General features: G+C 40.0%; 1 protein-coding gene across 1 annotated transcript; it reads left to right on the top strand.

Annotated features, from left to right (window-relative positions):
- The first annotated feature begins 5,937 nt into the window (after positions 1–5,937).
- On the top strand, positions 5,938–18,117 carry LOC122672191 (keratin, type II cytoskeletal 1-like). The gene is made up of 6 exons (XM_043869688.1): positions 5,938–6,043; positions 12,459–12,604; positions 12,746–13,043; positions 13,820–14,433; positions 17,509–17,956; positions 17,999–18,117. The coding sequence occupies exons 1-6, from the start codon at positions 5,938–5,940 to the stop codon at positions 18,115–18,117; spliced, it is 1,731 nt and encodes a 576-aa protein (XP_043725623.1).
- The last annotated feature ends 3,459 nt before the right edge of the window (positions 18,118–21,576 follow it).

Here is a 21,576-nt window from a genome sequence, read left to right on the forward strand (position 1 = left end):
GATCCAATTATGTCTCTAAATGAATTGAAATTTCATTTCAATCCAAACAAATTCTGCAAATGAATTCTCTGGGCGATAGCACTGGGCGATGCACACATCACCCAGAGACATCACCCAGAGTGGGAAATACGATGTGTGGGGGCCACCCCTATTGGCCACGAACACCCCCCATAGGTTGAAGGGAGTCTAGGGAACAACCACATACCCTTCGACTCCAGTGGACCCCACCTATGTGGCTAAAATGAGGGAGAATTACCCTAAAAATGCATTTTGACCTTGGGACAGCTTGGGCCCAACAGACCCTAGTACTTTAAAGTCTATAAATAGGACGGCCCAGCTCTTATTTCATTTTCCCTACTGTTCTTAGTATTAGAGAGGAAAAAGAGAAAGAAAGAAAGAAAGGGAAAAGAGAAGGAGAAGAAGAAGAAAGGAAGGAGAAGGAAAGGAAGGAGGACAAGAGGAAGCTTACCCCTGCCTCCAGATCGGTTTCAGCTGCATATACAGACCTGGTCCAGGTATAAAATCATACCTATATACTGCCTCTACCAGTTCTCTGTCTATTCCTTTAGATCTCTGCAGTTTGGAGGTATTTCTGGTCATGGGCAGCCCAAAACAGCTGGGGGCTGTCATGAGCTGCCTCAGATCTAACATGCAAATGGATTGCATGGAAGATCTGAGGGTTTTTCATATATTTTTACTGCTGTTATTGCTTGGGACTGAAATTAGTCCCTGTGCTTGGCTGCACTGCCTTATTGCACCCAGATGTGGCAGTTTGGGCTTGGATCTGTGCATACGGGCTAGCCCTTGCCTGGATCTTGGTAGGGACAGCATACTGCCATGACTATACATGTGAATCTGCCCTTGCATGCAGCCCAATCCATGCCCATATGCTGAAACACAGCTGGGTTACAATTCACTAGGCTGTCTAGGCAGCTCTTGGTTGCCAAGTGGTGGGCCCGGGTCAACATCCGAGTGGACCAGTGTAAACCACTCCCCATGAGGTTCACAATGACCTAACATGCATGTAGGGTCGATCAAGGCACTGTTTATGCCGCAAAACCCAAGAAAATGAGCATGCTCACGTTCTAAGCATTCTCTGGGTGATGCACTGGGCAATGCACACATCATCCAGAGACATCACCTAGAGAATTAAAGTGGACTGTTTTGCAAATCCGAGTTTGGGAACCTCCACATATGGACTATAAACAGTGTAAGGAGGTGAAAAATGACCAAAATACCCCTCCTCACACCTGTCCATAAGTATGTACACCTTGGGTACCCAAGTGGGCCCCGCAGGGCTTCGAAACCCTGTCTGTGTTAGTCCTGCAGCACTGCTGACCTAAGGACTATGTTGTAAGACTATTGTGACCTAGAACCATGTACTACAGTGGTAAAATACCATATTGACCCTAAGCCACATTCTCCGGATGATGCACCAGGACATAGGCCTAAAGCCCAGTGCAAGGCCCAGAGAATTCCAAGTGATGTCAAACTGAGCACCGAGTTAGACCAGTGAACCTAGACCAACATTAGATTATCCAAAACAGTTTTGACTAATTAAAATAACACATTCTAATTTATTACTTTGGGATTTGATTCGGTGCTCGAGGTGCACAGTCAGATACTGGCCAGAACTGAACAAACAGCTGGACCAGTAGGATCAGACCAAGGTGAGTGGAATTACACCATGAGTGTAGGTGTAACATGACTGATGGGTCATGACAACAAAAACAACAATATTTACTATCTTTAATTACTTTTGTTTTATATTCTTATTTAAATTCTGAATCTTATCTGATGGACATTGGAAATGGATGATAATGCTTATATGTGGAATTGCTAGATTAGATGCCGTAGCGGGCTTGGAAATGAGGCCTGTGGTAGCCCGTAGAATGGGATACAATTGACACCACCTGACTCATACTATGTCATATAGAATGCATATGGCTAGGAAATCATCACCCGTGCTACGAACCCTTACCTACAGGGGTTTAGGTGTTGGATACCATAAAAGTGTGAGGCCAATGTCCTGAAAGGCGTTGCTCGGTCAGTTGACCCATCATGGTCATTAGGACGTGGTGGTAGCACAGAGAAGTGCAAGGCCAATGTCTCAAGAAGACATTGTTCGGTCGGTAGGCCCACCAGTCAATAGGGCTGATGGTAGCACAGTGGTAACCTAGAGGGCTGGTCGGGCTGACCTTGGGAAGGGATGCTGGAGCCAACTGGTCTTCTTCGACAACTCAATGGGGGTATCGCTGGAAGGGGTTAAAAGTCTGCACCAAAGATACATGTATTGGGGATTGTAGTAGCACTTTTACCTGCCTTAGTTTTGCATGCTAGGTGGCTTAATAATAATAAAGAACCTCATTTATATAGGATTCATTTGGTTGTGCTTGCATATGCATGCGTGATTATGTTTCATTCACGGGTTCGGTGGAGCTCACACTTTTGTATATTTCTTCTTTTTAGATAATACTGTAGGTGGATATCTCGATAGCTGGGAGACTCATTTCGCTGAGGAGGATGATGGTGATTACGACCTTTTGGGTTTAGACTCCAAGGGAGGTTATCCCTCTTATGCGGGTAACCAGGGTGGCCCTTGAGGACGATCCTTAAGGGAAGGGTAGCATACTAATCTAACCTTTTGGGGACTCTCTTTGGGTAGATAGGATATACTAAACCCCCCCTTGTCTTGTATAGCTTGCTTGGGCTCTTGATGTGTAGCCCTCTTTTGTATTTTGTAAAGCTATTGGTTAGAAAAGTATTGACTGCATAATCAATTAGTGAAATAGAGCAATAAACAATGTACTATTTATTTTGAATGTCTAATGATAAGCTTTAGCTTCCGCAACACTCTGTATCTCTTTTATCAATTGTTATTGGTGTGTGTGTTTGTGAGTTATATTAAATGCTTCTTGATCCTTGGGGATTGGCGGATGTCGTAGGATATCCAATCACTTGCCTAAATCCTCCTAAGGGGTGGCTTGGGGTGTGACAGAGTGGTATCAGAGTGAGAAGCTCTTTCTATACTCACAAACAGCGGAGATAGGATAACTAGTAACATAGAATCAAGAGAGCAAATAGATAAACAAACTTGAGATAATCTTGTGGGTAAAATATCATAGGAACTAACATAATGAGAAGATGACAAGATTTCATAAACAAAAGAGCATAGGCCATTACACCTTGTTTGAGACTAGAAGTACTACTTCCGAACTACAACTTAGAACGGAAAGTACAACTGAAAAAAAAGAAAAGAGACCTGAACAGTTGCCTTCTAGTTGCAGGTACCAAAAACACATCCCATCCCATCTTAGGACTTACTTCCATTGTATTAATTATAATTTCCCATGTTTTAGCTACACATCCCTATACGTGCGATGTTTTACAATCATGTCGTACCATAGCAAATGTTAGCTTTTATGTATAAGTACAAATTAGTATCTTCCTTAGTTAGGAAGTGTAGATTTATTAATGACCAAGGTTCTTTTCCAGAGAAACAACCATGGTTAACACAAGATCCAACCGGGATGGTCGTCGTGGAAGAGGCCCTCGATTTGTTCCAAAAATTGGACTACCGAATGGAGTCGAAGCTCAAAACTTTGAAGTGTCAGTCACTTCGGCAAGGATGCCCGGGGACCTTCCAAACCCGGTGCCTGCAACCCCTCCGGCTACTGCCACCGCACCACCTCCGGCTATGACTGCCGGTGAACTGAATACCATCATGGCAAACATGATGCGGATCATGCAACAATAACAAGAAATGCTGGCCCATATGACCACTCAATTCATGACCATGATGCAACAGCAAGCGATGCCACCACCCAATTAGCCTCCACAATTTCCACCTTTGGTGCCTCAGCATGCCATAAACAACTTCACTGCTAGGGTAATGGAGAGGTTCAAGAAACTTCAGCAGCCCGCTTTTTCCAAGATCGGCTCGAAGGAAATGGAACCGGAGAGATGGATTAGTGCTTTGAAAAAAGCCTTTGCCGTATTAGAATGTACTGATGCCCAGAAGTTGATATGCGCCGGGTACCAGTTGCGGAATGAGGCTGAAGCATGGTGGAAGCCAACGCGACCAAATTTGGAGACGAGTCATCCCAACCCCACTTGAGATCAATTCAAGGAAGTCTTCTTTAAGAATTATTTTCCTAGGAGTTTCAGAGACAAGAAGGAAGCTGAATTCTCTACCCTCATACAAGGATCGAAGACAGTGTTGGATTACCACCAACAGTTTGAGGATTTGTTCCATTTCGCACCAGAACATATGAAGGGGGAGGCTAGCAAGACGAAGAAATTTGAAAAGGGGCTTAAGCCTGAGATCGGGTCCATCCTGTCAGTTATGGATATTCAGACCTATGCATAGATGGTCGATAAGGCCAAGACTATAGAAGATAGACTGAAGGAGGGGACCATAGTATCATCGAGGCTAGGCAAGAGGCCTAATGCCTTCCAAAATTTAGAGTGGCCCAACAAGACCTTCCGAGGAACTAGCTTAAGCCCTAGCCTGGCACAAAACCGTGGGCTTGAAATGGAGCAAGCATATCAACCTACTCATCCAGCATTCGAACAGCCTACACAGTATTATCACCGTACTTCGAGCCAATCCACTCTACCACCCTGCCTGGTGTCGAGTCAAGAAGGCCTAACTGCTTCTCAGCCTATCTGTCCTTCACCAACCTATCCGCCTACCAGACCTAGCCACTGCTATACATGTAAACAACCCGGACACATGTCTAGGGATTATCCTCATCGCAGATTTCGTGCACCACGACGGGATCCACCTATTACTCGGCCTTTCCCATCCCAAAGCGATAGAGTCCAAAAATAAGTATATACCTTGGACACAAGGGAAGCTGAGGTGAATCCGGATATGATGACAGGTACTTTATCCATATCATCCTCACCTGATCGAGTGATAATTACTCTAGCACATCACACTTTTTCATTTCTGCTATTTGGCGATAAGAGAAATGTGCCCTCGAAGAACTTGGAAAACAAACTGGTGGTTAGCACTCCCAAATGAAATGCTGTGAATTTAAATGAAGTATGGGAACTTTGTCTAGTAGAAATATGTGGGTGAAACATGATAACTCGTCTGATCAAGTCTGACATGATAGCCTTTAATGTGATCCTAGGCATGGATTGGTTATTCGCCTATGGAGCTAATGTCATGTGAGTGGGGAAACAAGTTTTGTTTAGGCTAAGAGAAGATAATGAACCCACTTGCAAGAATGTGTAACTGATAGAAGGATGGAACCGAAACTGAAGGATTTGACAAAACCTTGCTCAACAATAGGTATGAGGGGGGTAATGTGTCACCGAATGTCCCTTCTGTTATTGGGAGCGAACAATAGGGATTCCATCAATATCCCAATTCATTCTAAAGTTGAGACTAGGTATTGGGAAACCAGAAGTTAAAGTGTTCATAGGAAGAGCCGTGTAGGAAAGATGGTGTAGACTTATACCACACAACCCAAAGTCGTAGAAGTACAGATTATTAGGCAAAATATGCGGGGGTAGTTGGATCTTTTGATTTTTTTTTTAGGTATATGTTGGGAGTTCGATTTTCCTTAGGCCCTTAAAATCAAGCTAGACCTTAGATCAATCAAACCTGGGAGTAATTTGGATAAGTTGTTGAGAATTGGTTATGTTTGAGAACCAAATCCTTATAGCTCAATAGAAACAATGAGTGATGCCGATACAAGACGAAAGGGTCTGAAGTACGTCATAGGCAATCACGTATTTCCTCGGGAATCACCAACCAAAAGAGTGATGCGGTTTGATAAGAAAGGAAAGTGGAATCCGAGAATCATGACCAGTGGCGTACTGATTGGCAGAAGTCCATGACGTATTCCATGCATCGGTGTTAAGGAAGTACCTTCCGGACTCAACTCATGTCTTGGCTAGGAACCACTTGGGCTCATTGCCGCCATGACCTGTCAAGTGAAACCCGAAGAGAATGTGGGACGTGAGGAGGCATCATGGAAACACAAAGAGGAAATGCAGGAAAAGTATCCCCAACTCTTCGAGCTACATGGTAAGAAAATTTCGAGGATGAAATTTTTGTAAGGTGGGGAGAAATGTCAAACCCGCCCCTGACTGGCTGGGGATTTGAATGAAGGATAGGGGGTGGAGTGTCACTCTAGCGATTGAATTTAATGGACAAACCCCAAGGATGACCTCCTACATACCTGTCAAAAGATGGATTGTAGACCTTTGTAGTTGTACAGCCCACTGCATAATGTACAGCCTGAGGACGGTACCATCCCTTGATTCTAGGACCCTTGGACTTAATCCTAGTTCTAGGCTAAACTAAATGACGATCCTCATCATAAGGCATTTTTAAACCCAAACATCAATTTGCGTGATTGATTTGATGATGAGAACCCAATTCCATACATACATTTTCAATCCCAACATAAATGATAAATTCTGCTAATTTACAGATTGACCTTCTCTTAGTTAAAATTATATAACTCAACCACCCAAACTCCATTTGTCTTGGTTCTAATTTTTTTAGAAACTAGACTTATAAGGATACATTTTGTTAGAAGACACCATTACCTATTTATGTCTCTAAGTTAGTTAAAAGTTCAACTCAAGTTGCTGTCAAAATCGGATCCTGCTGTCTTGACAGGTTGACCTTTGCATAATAAAAATAAAATAACTTCATAATCTAATCTTCATTTTCTTTGATTCTAGTTTTTCTAGAAACTAGATTCATAGTGGTTCATTTTCTTAGAAGGAACTATGATCCAATTATGTCTCTAAATGAACTGAAATTTCATTTCAATCCAAATAAATTCTGCAAATGAATTCTCTGGGCGATGCACACATCACCCAGAGACATCACCCAGAGTGGAAAAATGCAGTATTTTAATCTACAGATGTGTGGGGATCACCCATATTGGCCATGAACACCCCCCATAGGTTGAAGGGAGTCTAGGGAACCATCACATACCCTTGGACCCCAGTGGACCCCACCTATGTGGCTAAAATGAGGGAGAATTAGCCTAAAAATGCATTTTGACCTTTGGACAGCTTGGGCCAAATAGACTCTAGTACTTTAAAGTCTATAAATAGGAGGGCCTAGCCCTTATTTCGTTTTCCCTCCTGTTCCTAGTATTAGAGAGGAAAAAGAGAGAAAGAAAGAAAGGGAAAAGAGAAGGAGAAGAAGAAGAAAGGAAGGAGAAGGAAAGGAAGGAGGAGAAGAGGAAGCTTACCCCTGCCTCCAGATCGGTTTCAGCAGCATATACAGACCTGGTCTAGGTATAAAATCATACCTATATACTGCCTCTACCAGTTCTCTAGCTATTCCTCTAGATCTCTACAGTTTGGAGGTATTTCTGGTCATGGGCAGCTCAAAACAGCTGGGGGCTGCCATGCGCTGCCTCAGATCTAACATGCAAATGGATTGCATAGAAGATCTGAGTGTTTTTCATATATTTGTACTGCTGTTATTTGCTTGGGACTGAAATCAGTCCCTGTGCTTGGCTGCACTGCCTTATTGCACCCAGATCTGGCAGTTTGGCCTTGGATCTGTGCATACGGGCTAGACCTTGCCTGGATCTTGGTAGGGACAGCATACTACCATGATTATACATGTGAATCTTCCCTTGCATGCAGCACAATCCATGCCCATATACAGAAACACAGCTGGGTTACTATTCACTGGGCTGTCTAGGCAGCTCCTGGCTGCCAAGTGGTGGGCCCGTGTTAAGATCCAAGTGGACCAGTGTAAACCACTCCCCATGAGGTCCACAATGACCTAACATGCATGTGGGGTTGATCAAGGCACTGCCTATGGTGCAAAACCCAAGAAAATGAACCTATTCACGTTCTAAGCATTCTCTAGGTGATGCACTGGGCGATGAACACATCATCCAGAGACATCACCCAGAGAATTAAAGTGGACTGTTTTGCAAATCCGAATTTGGAGACCTCCAGATATGGACTATAAACAGTGTAAGGAGGTGAAAAATGATCAAAATACCCCTCCTCACATCTGTCCATAATTATATACACCTTAGGTACCCAAGTGGGCCCTGCAGGGCTTGGAAACCTTGTCTGTGTTGGTCCTGCAGCACTGCTGACCTAAGGACTATGTTGTAAGACTATTGTGACCTAGAACCATGTACTACAGTGGTAAAATACTATATTGACCCTAAGCCACATTCTCCGGATGATGCACCCGGACATAGGCCTAAAGCCCAGTGCAAGGCCTAGAGAATTCCAAGTGATGTCAAACTGAGCACCGAGTCAGACCAGTGAACCTAGACCAACACTAGGTTATCCAAAATAGTTTTGAATAATTAAAATAACACATTCTAATTTATTACTTTAGGATTTGAACAAACAGCTGGACCAGTAGGATCAGACCAAGGTGAGTGGAATTACACCATGAGTGTAGGTGTAACATGACTGATGGGTCATGACAACAACAACAACAATATTTACTATCGTTAATTACTTTTATTTTATATTCTTATTTAAATTCTGAATCGTATCTGATGGACATTGGAAATGGATGATAATGCTTATATGTGGAATTGCTAGATTAGATGTCGTAGCCGGCTTGAAAATGAGGCATGTGGTAGCCCGTAGAATGGGATACGATTTACACCACCCGACTCATACTATGTCATATAGAATGCATATGACTAGGAAATCATCACCGGCGCTAGGAACCCTTGCCAACAGGGGTTTAGGTATTGGATACCACAAAAGTGTGAGGCCAATGTCCTAAAAGGTATTGCTCGGTCAGTTGACCCATCATGGTCATTAGGACGTGGTGGTAGCACAGAGAAGTACGAGGCCAATGTCTCAAGAAGACATTGTTCGGTCGGTAGGCCCACCAATCAATAGGGCTGATGGTAGCACAGTGGCAACCTAGAGGCCTGGTTGGGCTGACCTTGGGAAGGGATGCTGGAGCCGACTGGTCTTCTCCAACAACTCAATGGGTGTATCGCGGGAAGGAGTTAAAAGCCCGCACCAGGGATACATGTATTGGGGATTGTGGTAGCACTTTTACCTGCCTTAGTTTTGCATGCTAGGTGGCTTAATAATAATAAAGAACCTCATTTATATAGGATTCATTTGGTTGTGCTTGCATATGCATGCGTGGTTATGTTTCATTCACGGGCTCGGTGGAGTTCACACTCTTGTATATTTCTTTTTCTTAGATAATACTGCAGGTGAACATCTCAATGGCTGGGAGACTCATTTCACTAAGGAGGAGGATGGTGATTACGATCTTTTGGGTTTACACCCCGAGGGAGGTTATCCCTCTTGTGCGGGTGACCAGGGTGGCCCTTGAGGACGTTCCTTAAGGGAAGGGCAGCATACTAATCTAACCTTTTAGGGACTCTCTTTGGGTAGATAGGATGTACTAAACCATCCCCCTTGTCTTGTGTAGCTTGCTTGGGCTCTTGATGTGTAGCCCTCTTTTGTATTTTATAAAGTTATTGGTTAGAAAAGTATTGACTGCATAATCAATGGGTGAAATAGAGCAATAAACAATGTACTATTTATTTTGAATGTCTAATGATAAGCTTTAGCTTCCGCAACACTCTGTATCTCTTTTATCGATTGTTATGGGTGTGTGTGTTTGTGAGTTATATTAAATGCTTCTTGATCCTTGGGGATTGGAGGATGTCGTGGGATATCCGATCACTTGCCTAAATCCTCCCAAGGGGTGGTTTGGGGTGTGACAATTTTATATTGCAGGTGGTGCTAAAGTTTACCTATTTTTTGTTAATAGAAGAGGAAGATAGGCAGACAGAGGGGTTTACCATCGGGATTTGTCTCACCAGAACCAATTTGCAAGGATTTCTTATTATTCTCTTATCCCAATCCTCCACTCTAGGTATTTTTAATTCTGTCTTCCATTTAAGTTCTGAATCATTTAGCTTAAACTTCTAATCTGTAAAAAGAATGGTTGTTTCTGTACTCATTTGTTGGTCGTACAAAGGAACAAAGGAAATCTCTAATTGTAGTGCCAATTGATGGTTTTGTTTTATTTGAAATCAATTTGAATGGTCGAATTTAACCATTTTGTTAGACCAGATACTTATATGTTCATATGGTTGTTTGAATTGACATTGGAATAGGTTAATTTAGTAATTATTCCCTAAACCCTAGGCAATCCATACCAATAATCACTTGTACATGATTTGTTGTTTTTATTATGTAGAAGATGCCATGTGAGCTCTAGGTGGCTATGATTTCACCTACCATCATACATGACAACTCATCTCTATTAGTCACTGTTATATATGTTGATGTCTTTTTCTATTCTTTTCTTTAACTTGGCCCAGTGATGACAGTTCTTCTATATATCTTACTCCTGAAGGCTTTGCAAGAGAAGGAAGAGAGAGGGTTATGGTTCAACTTAGACTGAATCAACTTGAGTGAGATTGACCTCCTAACACCACCAAAAGGAGAATTTATAGTTATCCAAATTGATTGAGTTTGCATTAGTCATCTTGCTTCCAAGTGTGCTCTTTGTCGTTGTGATTCTGAGTCTCTTTCTCATTTATTTTTAAGTTGTGAGTTCGCAGTGTCTCTATGGAAGTTTTTCTTGGGATTTTTTGGTATGCATTGGCCGGCTGTGTCTTCCTTTGAGGAGCTTGTATCGTGGTGGGACTTAAAAGCTAAGGTGGTTTCGTTGCCTAATGCTTGGTCTGTTGGGGTGGTTCTAATCCCATTCTTAATCAGGGGGGAGCGTAATGGCAGATTGTTTGAGGCAAGGGAGAGGTCTCGGGCAGCTTCTTTCCATGCTCTTATCAATTCCATTAAGGACATTTCAACTTCTTTCAAGAGGCCGGTCCTTAACCAACAGGATCTGATCTGTGCCCGTTCGCTTCATATTCCCATGATTTCTCGGCCTGCACAAGTGGTTAGGGAAGTGTGGTGGTGTAGACCACCTGAAGGCTAGGTTAAGTTGAACTCGGATGGGTGTTCCTTGGGCAATCCAGGCAGGGCTGGAGCTGGAGGTATTTTGTAAGATGATCAGGCTGTTCCAATTGGGGCATTTGGCATCTATTTGGGGATCTCCTTGAATTTTTTGGCCGAATTTTGGGCTATTCTGTATGGGATTTACCTTGCCATGGAGAAGGCTGTCTCTCAGCTGTGGATCGAGTGCAATTCTGCGGCAGTCTGGATGGCTTTTAAAGGTGGTCTTATCCCCTGGCAGGTACGTCAGATGTGCCTCTCGACCTGGCCCTTCTTGAACTCAATTGATTGGAAGATTAGTCATTGTTTTCGCGAGGCTAATCATGTAACGGATTTCTTGGCCAAATCCTCGACCAAGAGTGCTTGTACCGCTTATTGGAATTCTATCCTCCCCCCCTCTTTAAATGGGCGGCTGTTAGATGATGCCCTGGGGCGGCATAAGTATAGATTTTGTTAGCTGATTTGGCTTAGTTAGAGGTGGTGTGGGTAGGGTTCTTTAGCCCCTACTTTGTGCTTGTATCTGTCCGGGTATGCTTGGACTCTTTTCCTGTGTACCTTATTTTCTTTTTAATTCCATTCATTTGCTGATCTTTAGCAAAAAATAGATACAGTACACAAAAACTTATTGATGCTTTGAAGAAACTAAATCAACAACTAAAGATATACACTCGAAGCTTTTTTTTTTATTTAAGGTAGTTATGCTGTGTCAACCAATCTGAGATGAAACTATTGAAAGAGAACTATAGGGCCAATAGTTTCTCCTAAGCACCAGCCACCATTAACTGGGAATGCGAAATCGACATAAAATGCATTCTTGGAATGCATACCAAACACAGTCAATTCAATCAACCATTTCAAAATATCTACACCTGAAGACCTATCCATACCAAGCTAAATCATGATCAAACTCCATACTACACAACCTGTCCAAGACCAATCCAAACCCAAACCAACTAATATGAAACAATTCCTATTACCTATTTTCAAATTCTCTGACCTTTATCCTCGTTGTTTTCAACTTGTACTGTACCTCTCTACATTTTTTAACCTGTTGAAGACCAATCCAAACCCAGAAGTTATGTAATATCTTAAATAGTTAGTTACAACATGTTTTGGCTCTATTAGTCTACTTATCTTAATGTTCCAATAAGTTTTTTTGATGAAATATCCATTTGTTCTGTTCATGTTCCAATTCAAATTAGAACTTCTGATTTTTTTGCTGAAAGGGATACTATCTTTATTATTAGAATCGATGTTTTATTAAATAAGTTTGGTATCTTCATGTTCCTACACATGGTTACACATTGCAAGATCATCCATTTGATATGCCAAAATGGACATGAATGAATTAGCGGATATATACAATGAATTTTTTATGGGGAAAATTATGTGTCGGATATAAATGAAATAGGGTTTAGTGATGTATTAAATGATGAGAATCTTATTGAAAGTGACAATACACTAAATGGAGTGAGTTGTGGATAATTTTGAAAGTGAAGATAGTGATGATTACAACACAAGTTCTGACACTGATTTAGTAGATGAGATTAATGAAGAAGAAACAGTGGATTTGAGGTTAGATGGGGAAGAGAAAACGCCAGTAATGAGTAGCAATGATATTGATTTGGACCCTACTATTGGCATGGTATTTTCGACTGATGATGAGGCATATCAACATTATAACAGTTATGTCAAGGAGATGGGGTTTTCAATTCGGAAATACAGGGCTGATCACTCAAAGTTAGATAAACACGTAGTATCATGATACTTTGTCTGTTCAAATCAGGGTGAGAAAATAATAGACAAACGGAGAAAGGTGGATTACCAGCCGCGTGTGTCAAAGAAAAGTAACTGTGGGACTTTAATGAAGATCAAGAGTAGTAATGAAGTATGGGTGGTGGATAAATTTGAAAAGGATCACAACCATATTTTGGTGGACAAGAATGAGGCTTTCAGACTTAGATCACATCAGAAAAGGCATAATAGTACAGTTAATCTTGTACAACGACTGCATAAGGGTGGGATACCACCTGCACAAATGACGAGAGTTGTAAATGATTTTGCTGGGGGTGAGCAGTTTGCTGGTATAAATGATGAATTCTGTATGAACATATTAAGGGCAAAGCGAAGAAAAAGCATAGGGGTAGACTATCAACAAGCAATTAACTATTTGGAGAGTAAAATGGCATCAGATCCAGGGTTTTTTTTTATGATGTTCGTGTCAATGAAGATGAATAATTTACTGGATTTTTTTGGGTGGAGAGTAGAGCACGGGAACAATACAAGACTTTTGGTGATGTTATCGTGTTTGACACGACATATAAAAAAATATATATAAATTTTCATTTGCTCCTTTTACTGGTGTTAATCATTACATACAATGTACACTTTTTGATTGTGGCCTAATAGTTGATGAGACAAAGGAATCATTTATATGGCTATTTAGGACATGGCTTCACACTATGCATAATATTCATCCAAAAGCAATCTTTACTGATCAAGACTAGGAATAATGAGAGCAATCAAGATGTGTTGCCATTGATAGTTCATAGGCTATGTGGATGGCATTAGGAGAAACATAAGATATAACACATGAGACCACTATACAAAAAATATCCTGATTTGAATGCAGTTTATAGGAGTTGTATTTATGGTTCTAATATAGTACATGAATTTGAGGAGCATTGAGAGAGCATGCTATATAGATTTAATTTACAAGAACATAGGTGGCTAAAGAAGCAAGTCAGGATACGTGAACGTTGGGTGCCTTGTTATTTTCGTAACACTTTTTTTGCTGGAATGCATACCACACAGAGGGGAGAGTCAATGAATAAGTATTTTAAGGGTTTCTTCACATCAGTAACACCTCTAAATGAATTTGTTACTCAATACGAAGAGGCTGTCTTGAAAAGAAGAGGAAAAGAAGCCAAGGAAGATGCTATCTGCATCACCTCAGTCCCTACTTGTGCTACAGGTCACAAAATTGAGCAACAAGCCACTAACGTTTATACCAATAAGGTGTTCAAAGTTTTCTCTGTAGAGTGGTACGCTACTTTAGGTCTACAAGCGAATCAATGTAATGATGAAATTATAGAGAAGAGATACAAGGTGTTTAAGATGGATAGGGAACGAGAGAATGATGTTCAATATGTGTTGGATAATCAGCAGGCTGATATCACATTTTGTGGATGTAACTTATTCAATAACAAAGGTATGCTGTGCAGACATATATTTAAGATATATGTGATAACAGACAGAACCCATATTCCGGAGAGGTATATCATGCATAAGTGGACCAAAGTTGTCCGATATAGTAACACCTCATCTGGATGTGTGGGAGGGTCATCTGAAGGACAGACACAACAACCAATATGGCTTTTACAAGACCTTGTCAATATATTTGCAAGAGAAGGTTCTCTTTCTGCAGAGAGGTTTCAAGTTGCTTTAACTATATTGAAAAAAGGTTTAGTGCAGGTACAGAGATTGCAAGCAACTGTGCCTAGTTTGAGTTGTAATCTGGATCCTTTATCTATAGTCAGACGAAGAGTAAATGAACCATTACATACCACGATAAAAAGGGGGAGACCGAATGTACAACGTCAATGGTCTGGCATTGAAATAGTCACTAACCGAAGGCCTTGCCATTGTTCTGGTTGTGGCGGTACAGGGCACAACATTCAAAATAGTCCTATGATAATTCTTTTTCTTGTCTCGGTAAATGTAAATTTCTTTGAACTTTATATTTATATTGTTAATAGTGTTATATACATCGTATTTTTAAGGTAACACATTGGAGATTAGGAGTGATAATACACAAGGCAGCAACGTGGCTTCGTAATTAGGGACCTTGGTGGATAATACACAAGGTAGCAACCTATCCTTCCAAATAGAGAGATTGGGGGATAATACACAAGACAACAATCGATCCGAGCAAATAGTTAACTTGGGGGATAATAGACAAGGACACAACCAATCTTTATAAATAGATTTGAATGGTAAAACATTTAGGTTAGATTTAATCTTTGTTGTTTGTTTTGTTAAAACATCACCTCCGTATCTACTCAACCCTTGATTGTCATGCAGAGCCTTCCAATTTTTTGTGACACTGTTGTTGTCCTTCGACCAATATTTTTGTTTGATTATGGTGAGTTGTCCTACATATTTTGTTAAGTATTTGTGATATTGAGTTCATTGCAGTTGTTGATTTCTAACATGTGAAATCATGTTACTATGTCATCCCGTTTTTATGGTTTATATGTATATTCTGTCCCGTTGTTTTTTATATTTTAACTACATATATGTACCATTTTATCTTGCAGGTGCTGTTAAATTTTACTCATTTTTTGGTTAATAGAAGGGGAAAGATAGGCAGACAAACGGATTAGTCATCGAGATTTCCTCCTATAACAAACGAAGGAAATGTTTTGTAATGTATGTTGACCCATATCATCATTGTGTTTTCTCTTTATTTTTTGCCACCGCCTTAGTAATGGATATAATATGCAAGTCTTTCGATCTCACTCTTTTCTTAGCTTCACTACCACCAAAAGTCTACTATAATATTTCTGTAAGAACCACAATAGCCTATAGTCAACAAACATATCAATACCTTGTACAAGTATTAGTATATTATTCATTTTTTTTCTAATAATAAAATAATTTGAATGATGCAGTGGTCAGAATTGGTGTGGTGAATTCAAGCAAGACATTGAAGTCCTCTAGATTGTCCGGATTGGTGTGGTGATCTCAGCAGTTCATGTTACAGAGGGAGATGACACTGAAAAGTTTAGAGGCCCTTACTGTTTTTTTCTTATATCCTATTGAATGTAATCAATATTTTATTCTGGACAAAATGGTTCACATACCATGCAGAAGATTTAGTTGTACTCCTTTTTTACTTTTAGTTCATATATTCTGCTTTAACTGCAGATTTTGGAATTTTGGTTGATTAATCTCAGAATTTACAAAGCTTGTAGAAGCCCCAAATTTGGATTTAGTGTAGTGCATGACAAATTTTTTACCCATTGTTATGTATGTGTTTAACAAAACAATTGGGGGGGGAGGGGGGTTTACTGTACCTCTCTTATTCTTATAGAAATAATGGTTGTGGGCTCAAAGAAAAAACTACAAGAGTGGGGACAGAGGAGGAAAAGATGTGTGGTATTAGTAGCATTATTATCAGTTTGGTTGAAATATACCACCAAAATGACACTGAAATATGGTCTGTTACAGTGTAAAAATCGAAACATTGAAGAACCCTCAATTCATATGCCATTTCATTTCAACAAGTGTCAAATCCAAAACATTTTGTCAAATTTTGAACTATGGTATCTGGAGTATCATTCTGCATGACTACACAAAGTCAATGTTGTTGCGAACCATACCAAGAGCCACGTTTAGAATAGAAAGTCAAACACACTCTTTGTTTCATGCTCCTACAATAGCTAAATCACTACTCCAATAGCTACATTGCCAATCACTATGGCTATACAGTTCCAATATTAGGCTATTGTCCATTCAATGCCTATAGAAAAAACACTCAAGAAAAGGTCAGTTTGCAATCAAATTCGAACATCTTTAACCTTCTCAAGTTCAGTAAAAGCACCACATCGGCTAGCTCTATTGGCCCAGTGGAGCCAGTGAGAGCATACTTCGAATCAAATTTCATCCTTCCAGATTCTCTCAATACCCTAGAAGTGTAGAAAGCTTGAAACTCTCTTTTCAATAGAACAACATATAACAACCACTCCAGAGTCACCGTACTATAAATAAACATTCAAATATAAAGTTATAACAAAAATAATAAAAAGATAAAAGAATTAAGTGTACACCAAGAAAACAAAGAAATCCAATCTCCATTCGAGCCAAACTCCCAAATTCTGCATTGGATATGAAGCGCCTCAAATAAAAAAAATAAAAAAAAATATCATAACTACTTCCCATTTTATCCACTGAAAGACAGAATTCACTAATTGAATAGTTTAAAACGAAAGAAAAATGAAATTGATGCAAAGAAGATCAATCTAATCACCAGCAGATCCCAGCATTTGAGTGTTTTTAAATCGCAACAAAATCTAAATTCTCTATGATTCAAACAGCAAGCCAAAATGTCGGTCAAAGCTGATCTCTACTTGGATGATTTATTTCTATCTCCATAGAAGAAATAAAAGAAAAAATATCATTTCTCTATTGACTGTCCATAGGCTATGCACATTCCCAAATATACTTCATTACATAATTCCATAAGCTAAAGAGATCCCCAAATGCATAATGATTTGAAATCATGACCCTACTTGCCTTCTTCCACTCAAAGCCAGAACCTATTTACAATAAAAAACAAGTGGAACCAAACCCACTTGATACAGATACATGAGTCCAGATCATAATGCTTTAACCTGATCACATTTACACCACATAAACAAAAAAACTGACTATAAACAACGTATAGGGGACCCAAAAACATTATGATTCATTCAAAAAACCAACCAAAACAACAAAAAATAAAAAAAATAGCAACCATTTCTTCATACTTCATCATCTTCTTCCGAGTCATCATCAAATTCTTCTTCAAAAACAATTTCTTCATCTTCTTCATCATCCGAAGACAGCATAACTAAATCTGGTGCAATATCTGGCAAGTCATCTATCAAAATAGCATCATCATACGAATCTCCTGCTGCAATAGGTGGTGCTGGTGGAGCTGTTGGATTAACTAAAGTTGCTGGTGGAACTACATGTGGCGCTGGTGGAGATGCTGGGGGAGGATATGGTCATGGAGGAAAACTTGGTGGAGCAGCTGGTGGAGATGCTGGTGGAGGAGATGGTCGTGGAGGAAACCTTGGTGGAGCAGCTGGTGGAGGTGCTGGTGGAGGAGATGGTCGTGGTGGAGATGCTGGTAGAGATGCTGGTGGAGGAGATGGTAGTGGAGGAAACCCTGGTGGAGCTGCTGGTGGAACTGCATATGGAGGATCTGATGGAGATGCTGGTGGAGTAGATGGTTGAGATGCTTGTGGAGCTACTGGTGGAGATGGTGGAGGAGATTTTCGCGGAGGAGGAAACCCTAGTGGAGCTGTTGGTGGAGATGCTGGTGAATCAGCTGCTGGATCTGCTGGTGCTGATGCTGGGGTAGTTGGTGGTGGAGCTGCTGAACCTCCTTGAGCAGGCAAAGCTAGAAGAATTTCCCTCTACTTCTGGATGCACCATCTCCTCATAGCTATAAGAAGCACAAGATTAGGAGTTTTTCTCCCATTCAGCCTAATACAAGTGAGCCTAAATTTTTTTCTCACGATTTGAAACCTTAGTCTAGCCATTGTAATCCTTGACTACCACTGAATGCTCGCAATCAAAACTGAGGAACAATACTGTGTAACAAGGATTAGATAAACAGAGAAACAGAGAGTGTGTGTTAGTGTCACAGATGCCTAAACACAGGAACATTACTATGTTACAAGGTATAGAGAACCACACAGATGGGTAAATAAGGAGAAGTAATTCAGAAATCACTACTCCATTACACTCATTGCAGAAAAATACATTGATACAAGGATTAGACCACTAGAGAGTTTATTAGTAGCACAGTAACAAAACTGTGTTACAAGGCTGTATTACAAGTATTAGAGAAACATAGTGTGTTAGTATCACAGTAAAAAAACAACACCAATACTGTGTTACAAGTTTTATATAAATAAAGAGTGTTAGTAACACAAGCAAAACACAACCCCAATAAGGAGGTTACATGCATTAAAGGAAAAAAAGAGTGTTAGTAGCACAGGAAAAAACACAATCCAATTAATGTGTGACATGGATTAGAGAAACAGAGTGTCAGTAGCTAATGAAAAAACACTAGAACAAAGCTGTGTTACAAGGCTTAGAGTCTATGATACAAGACTGTTAGTAGCATAAGCATAAAATTGATTACCAAACATGCATTTCCATGTCACGCATCTCCAATAAAATTAAATTTACAGAGATCACCTTGGTCTGTTGGATGGAGTTTTAAACCCTGTTTCCACACATCTTTCTTAGTTTAAGCCATAATCCCACGGTATGAAATCAAGCATAACAATATCAAAGGAACATGAAATTTCCCATGAAAACAGGAACAATAGCCCCAGTACATGAAATTTACTCCTGAGTTCATGCACACACTTTGCATAACAATATCAGAGGAACTAACACAGATAACAAATAGGTCCCAAATACTAACAAAAGCTCAAGAAAAAACACTAGAACAATGCTGTGTTACAAGGCTTAGAGTCTGTGATTGAAGACTATTAGTAGCACAAGCATAAAATTGATTTCCCAAACATGCATTTCCAGCAGGAATCGATGATATAAAACACAAGTACTTATAAGAGCCATTCAACAAAACTAATTTTATAACAATAATGGCGAGAGTAAGAAAACAAATTACAAGTGCTAATATGGCATGCAAACAAAATAGGGTTTTGTAACAATAATGGAGACAGAAAGAGATCATCTTCAGAACCTTAAAATCAATTACAATCATACAAGAAAGAAAGGAACATGTACAAAACAAATGGTTTTACAAGTTGATCCATCAATGAAACTGTTTTGCATATTTGTCCGCTCCATTTGCAATGATTGACGAAGGAACGAGATCCACAGAAGAAGAAACTTATCCATAACAGTCAGTGTGCAAGTGTTACTGAATACGTTTCAAATAATGAAATAAAAAGTGAGACAAGAACATGAAAATGTATAACTTTTCACTTATTTAGAACCCATTCATGCGTATAGGAGGAAACCCTAAATTAAAAAAGAAGAAAGACATTGAAGGAACGAGATAGAGGTTTTTTTCTCTCAGAAGGGAATTACCTGCTATCTGTTGTGAGAATACAGAATGGGTTTAGAAGATAAAAAAAAAGTACATATAAGAAGATAAACAAGATGGCAGGAAAGAAGAAGATGGTTTTTCCTGTTCCCGCCTTCACCACAGGTATTCCTTACTCCTCATAGGGTTTGCCATTGAAACCAACAAATTCATAGGATTTCGTTCCATCACGAGCCAAACCCTAATTGGAAATTATGTCAAATCTATCAATCGATCCACTCAATCTCTCTGTATCTCATTACCTCACCTTAGCCTTTCGCATTCGCACCATCCCTTACCAAAATCGAAGAGGTTTAGGGATCTCTCAGGTTATCTCTCACGTTGGCCTTTCGCATTCGCACCATCTTATGGGATTTCATAAGCTGTGGTACCATCTTCCTCAACATTCTCAATGATGTAGCCCTAAGCCCTATCTTCAACATGTGATTGACTGATGAGTACTAATCCATCAGGTAAATGCAATCCACCTTATCACCATCCCTTTCGGCTTTTAGGTTCTCCGCCACTTCCTATAGTCATTGGAAGAGTTGCAGATAGGCTATAGGAACAGTCCCTCTGTTGTTAGGATTTTTAACGCAAGGACGGGTTCATAAAATGGGGTTATAATCAAAGTGAATCCTATCCATTCATATAAATCATTTGATGTTCTAGTCGTTTAGATCTCTATCTCAGATATTAGGTTTCATTGGTAATAACAAGGCATTGATGATGATGTGGTTAAAACCCTAAACCAAAGTGAAAGAGTTCAATCGTCACTTTCAAACGGAAAATGAAACCTAATCGGATGCGGATATTTATATATATCCGCATCCACATCCGAATAGATTCCATTTGCACCTTCAAATATGGTCAATCCGGTTCATGTCCCATACGATTATATATTTTATTTTTATATTATATATATATGTATATATATATATATATTACAACATAAAATTCAATTTAATATAAAATACAAAAATAAATATATATATATATATATATTTATATTTAATATTTAAATAAAATTTAATATTACATAATATTATTATTTTTTCATACCAAAAATACCCTTGAACAATATCAATAAACCCAAAAACTAACCCTTTATTAATCGTTCTCTTGCTTAGTAGATCAGGTGTTACACCCACAGCCTAAATATACCCCTATACCCCGGGGCAATTTAGACCTTACCCAATGGGTAATGCCTTATGACCATGGTCAACACTAATGAATTTGAACTGGTAATACCGTAGAAAGAATCTCCTCGAAGACTTGGAAGTGTGGGCCAAAGCCCTGTAACTTTCCTTAAAGTTTGGGCCATGACAGCAGCATCGGAGTTACGAATGGACTCATTCTTGCTGAATCTGCTCGAAGATCCGCTCGTGCTGTCATCAGTCTTTTTGGATTATTTTCCTGTGGGACCCACTTGCCCGTGTCCTAGACACCCTAATGAACCTTTGGACCATGTGAACCCCTGCCCTCACCATTGTTTGGTTGAGTGAGCCATGAAGTGGGGCCCACAAGGCTTAACTAGGTGAATAATAGGCTTTATACACCCTAGCCTAGGCCAAACAGGCCTTAGTGGACAATTGAGTCCTATGGACTTAAGGTGCACCCCAAACGTGACCTAATGGACCAATGTGAGACCCAAACCTAGTAGGATCTTGGATCCATGAGATGAACCTAGGACCTAGTGACCCTAGGAAGGCCTAGACACCTCTCCCATGACCCTGAGGTGCTAAGGGAGCTCCAAGCTCCAAGCTGGAGCTGAAGCCCTCTGC

This window comes from Telopea speciosissima, chromosome 8 (genome assembly GCF_018873765.1).
Source record: "Telopea speciosissima isolate NSW1024214 ecotype Mountain lineage chromosome 8, Tspe_v1, whole genome shotgun sequence".
NCBI classification, from domain to species: Eukaryota; Viridiplantae; Streptophyta; class Magnoliopsida; order Proteales; family Proteaceae; genus Telopea; species Telopea speciosissima.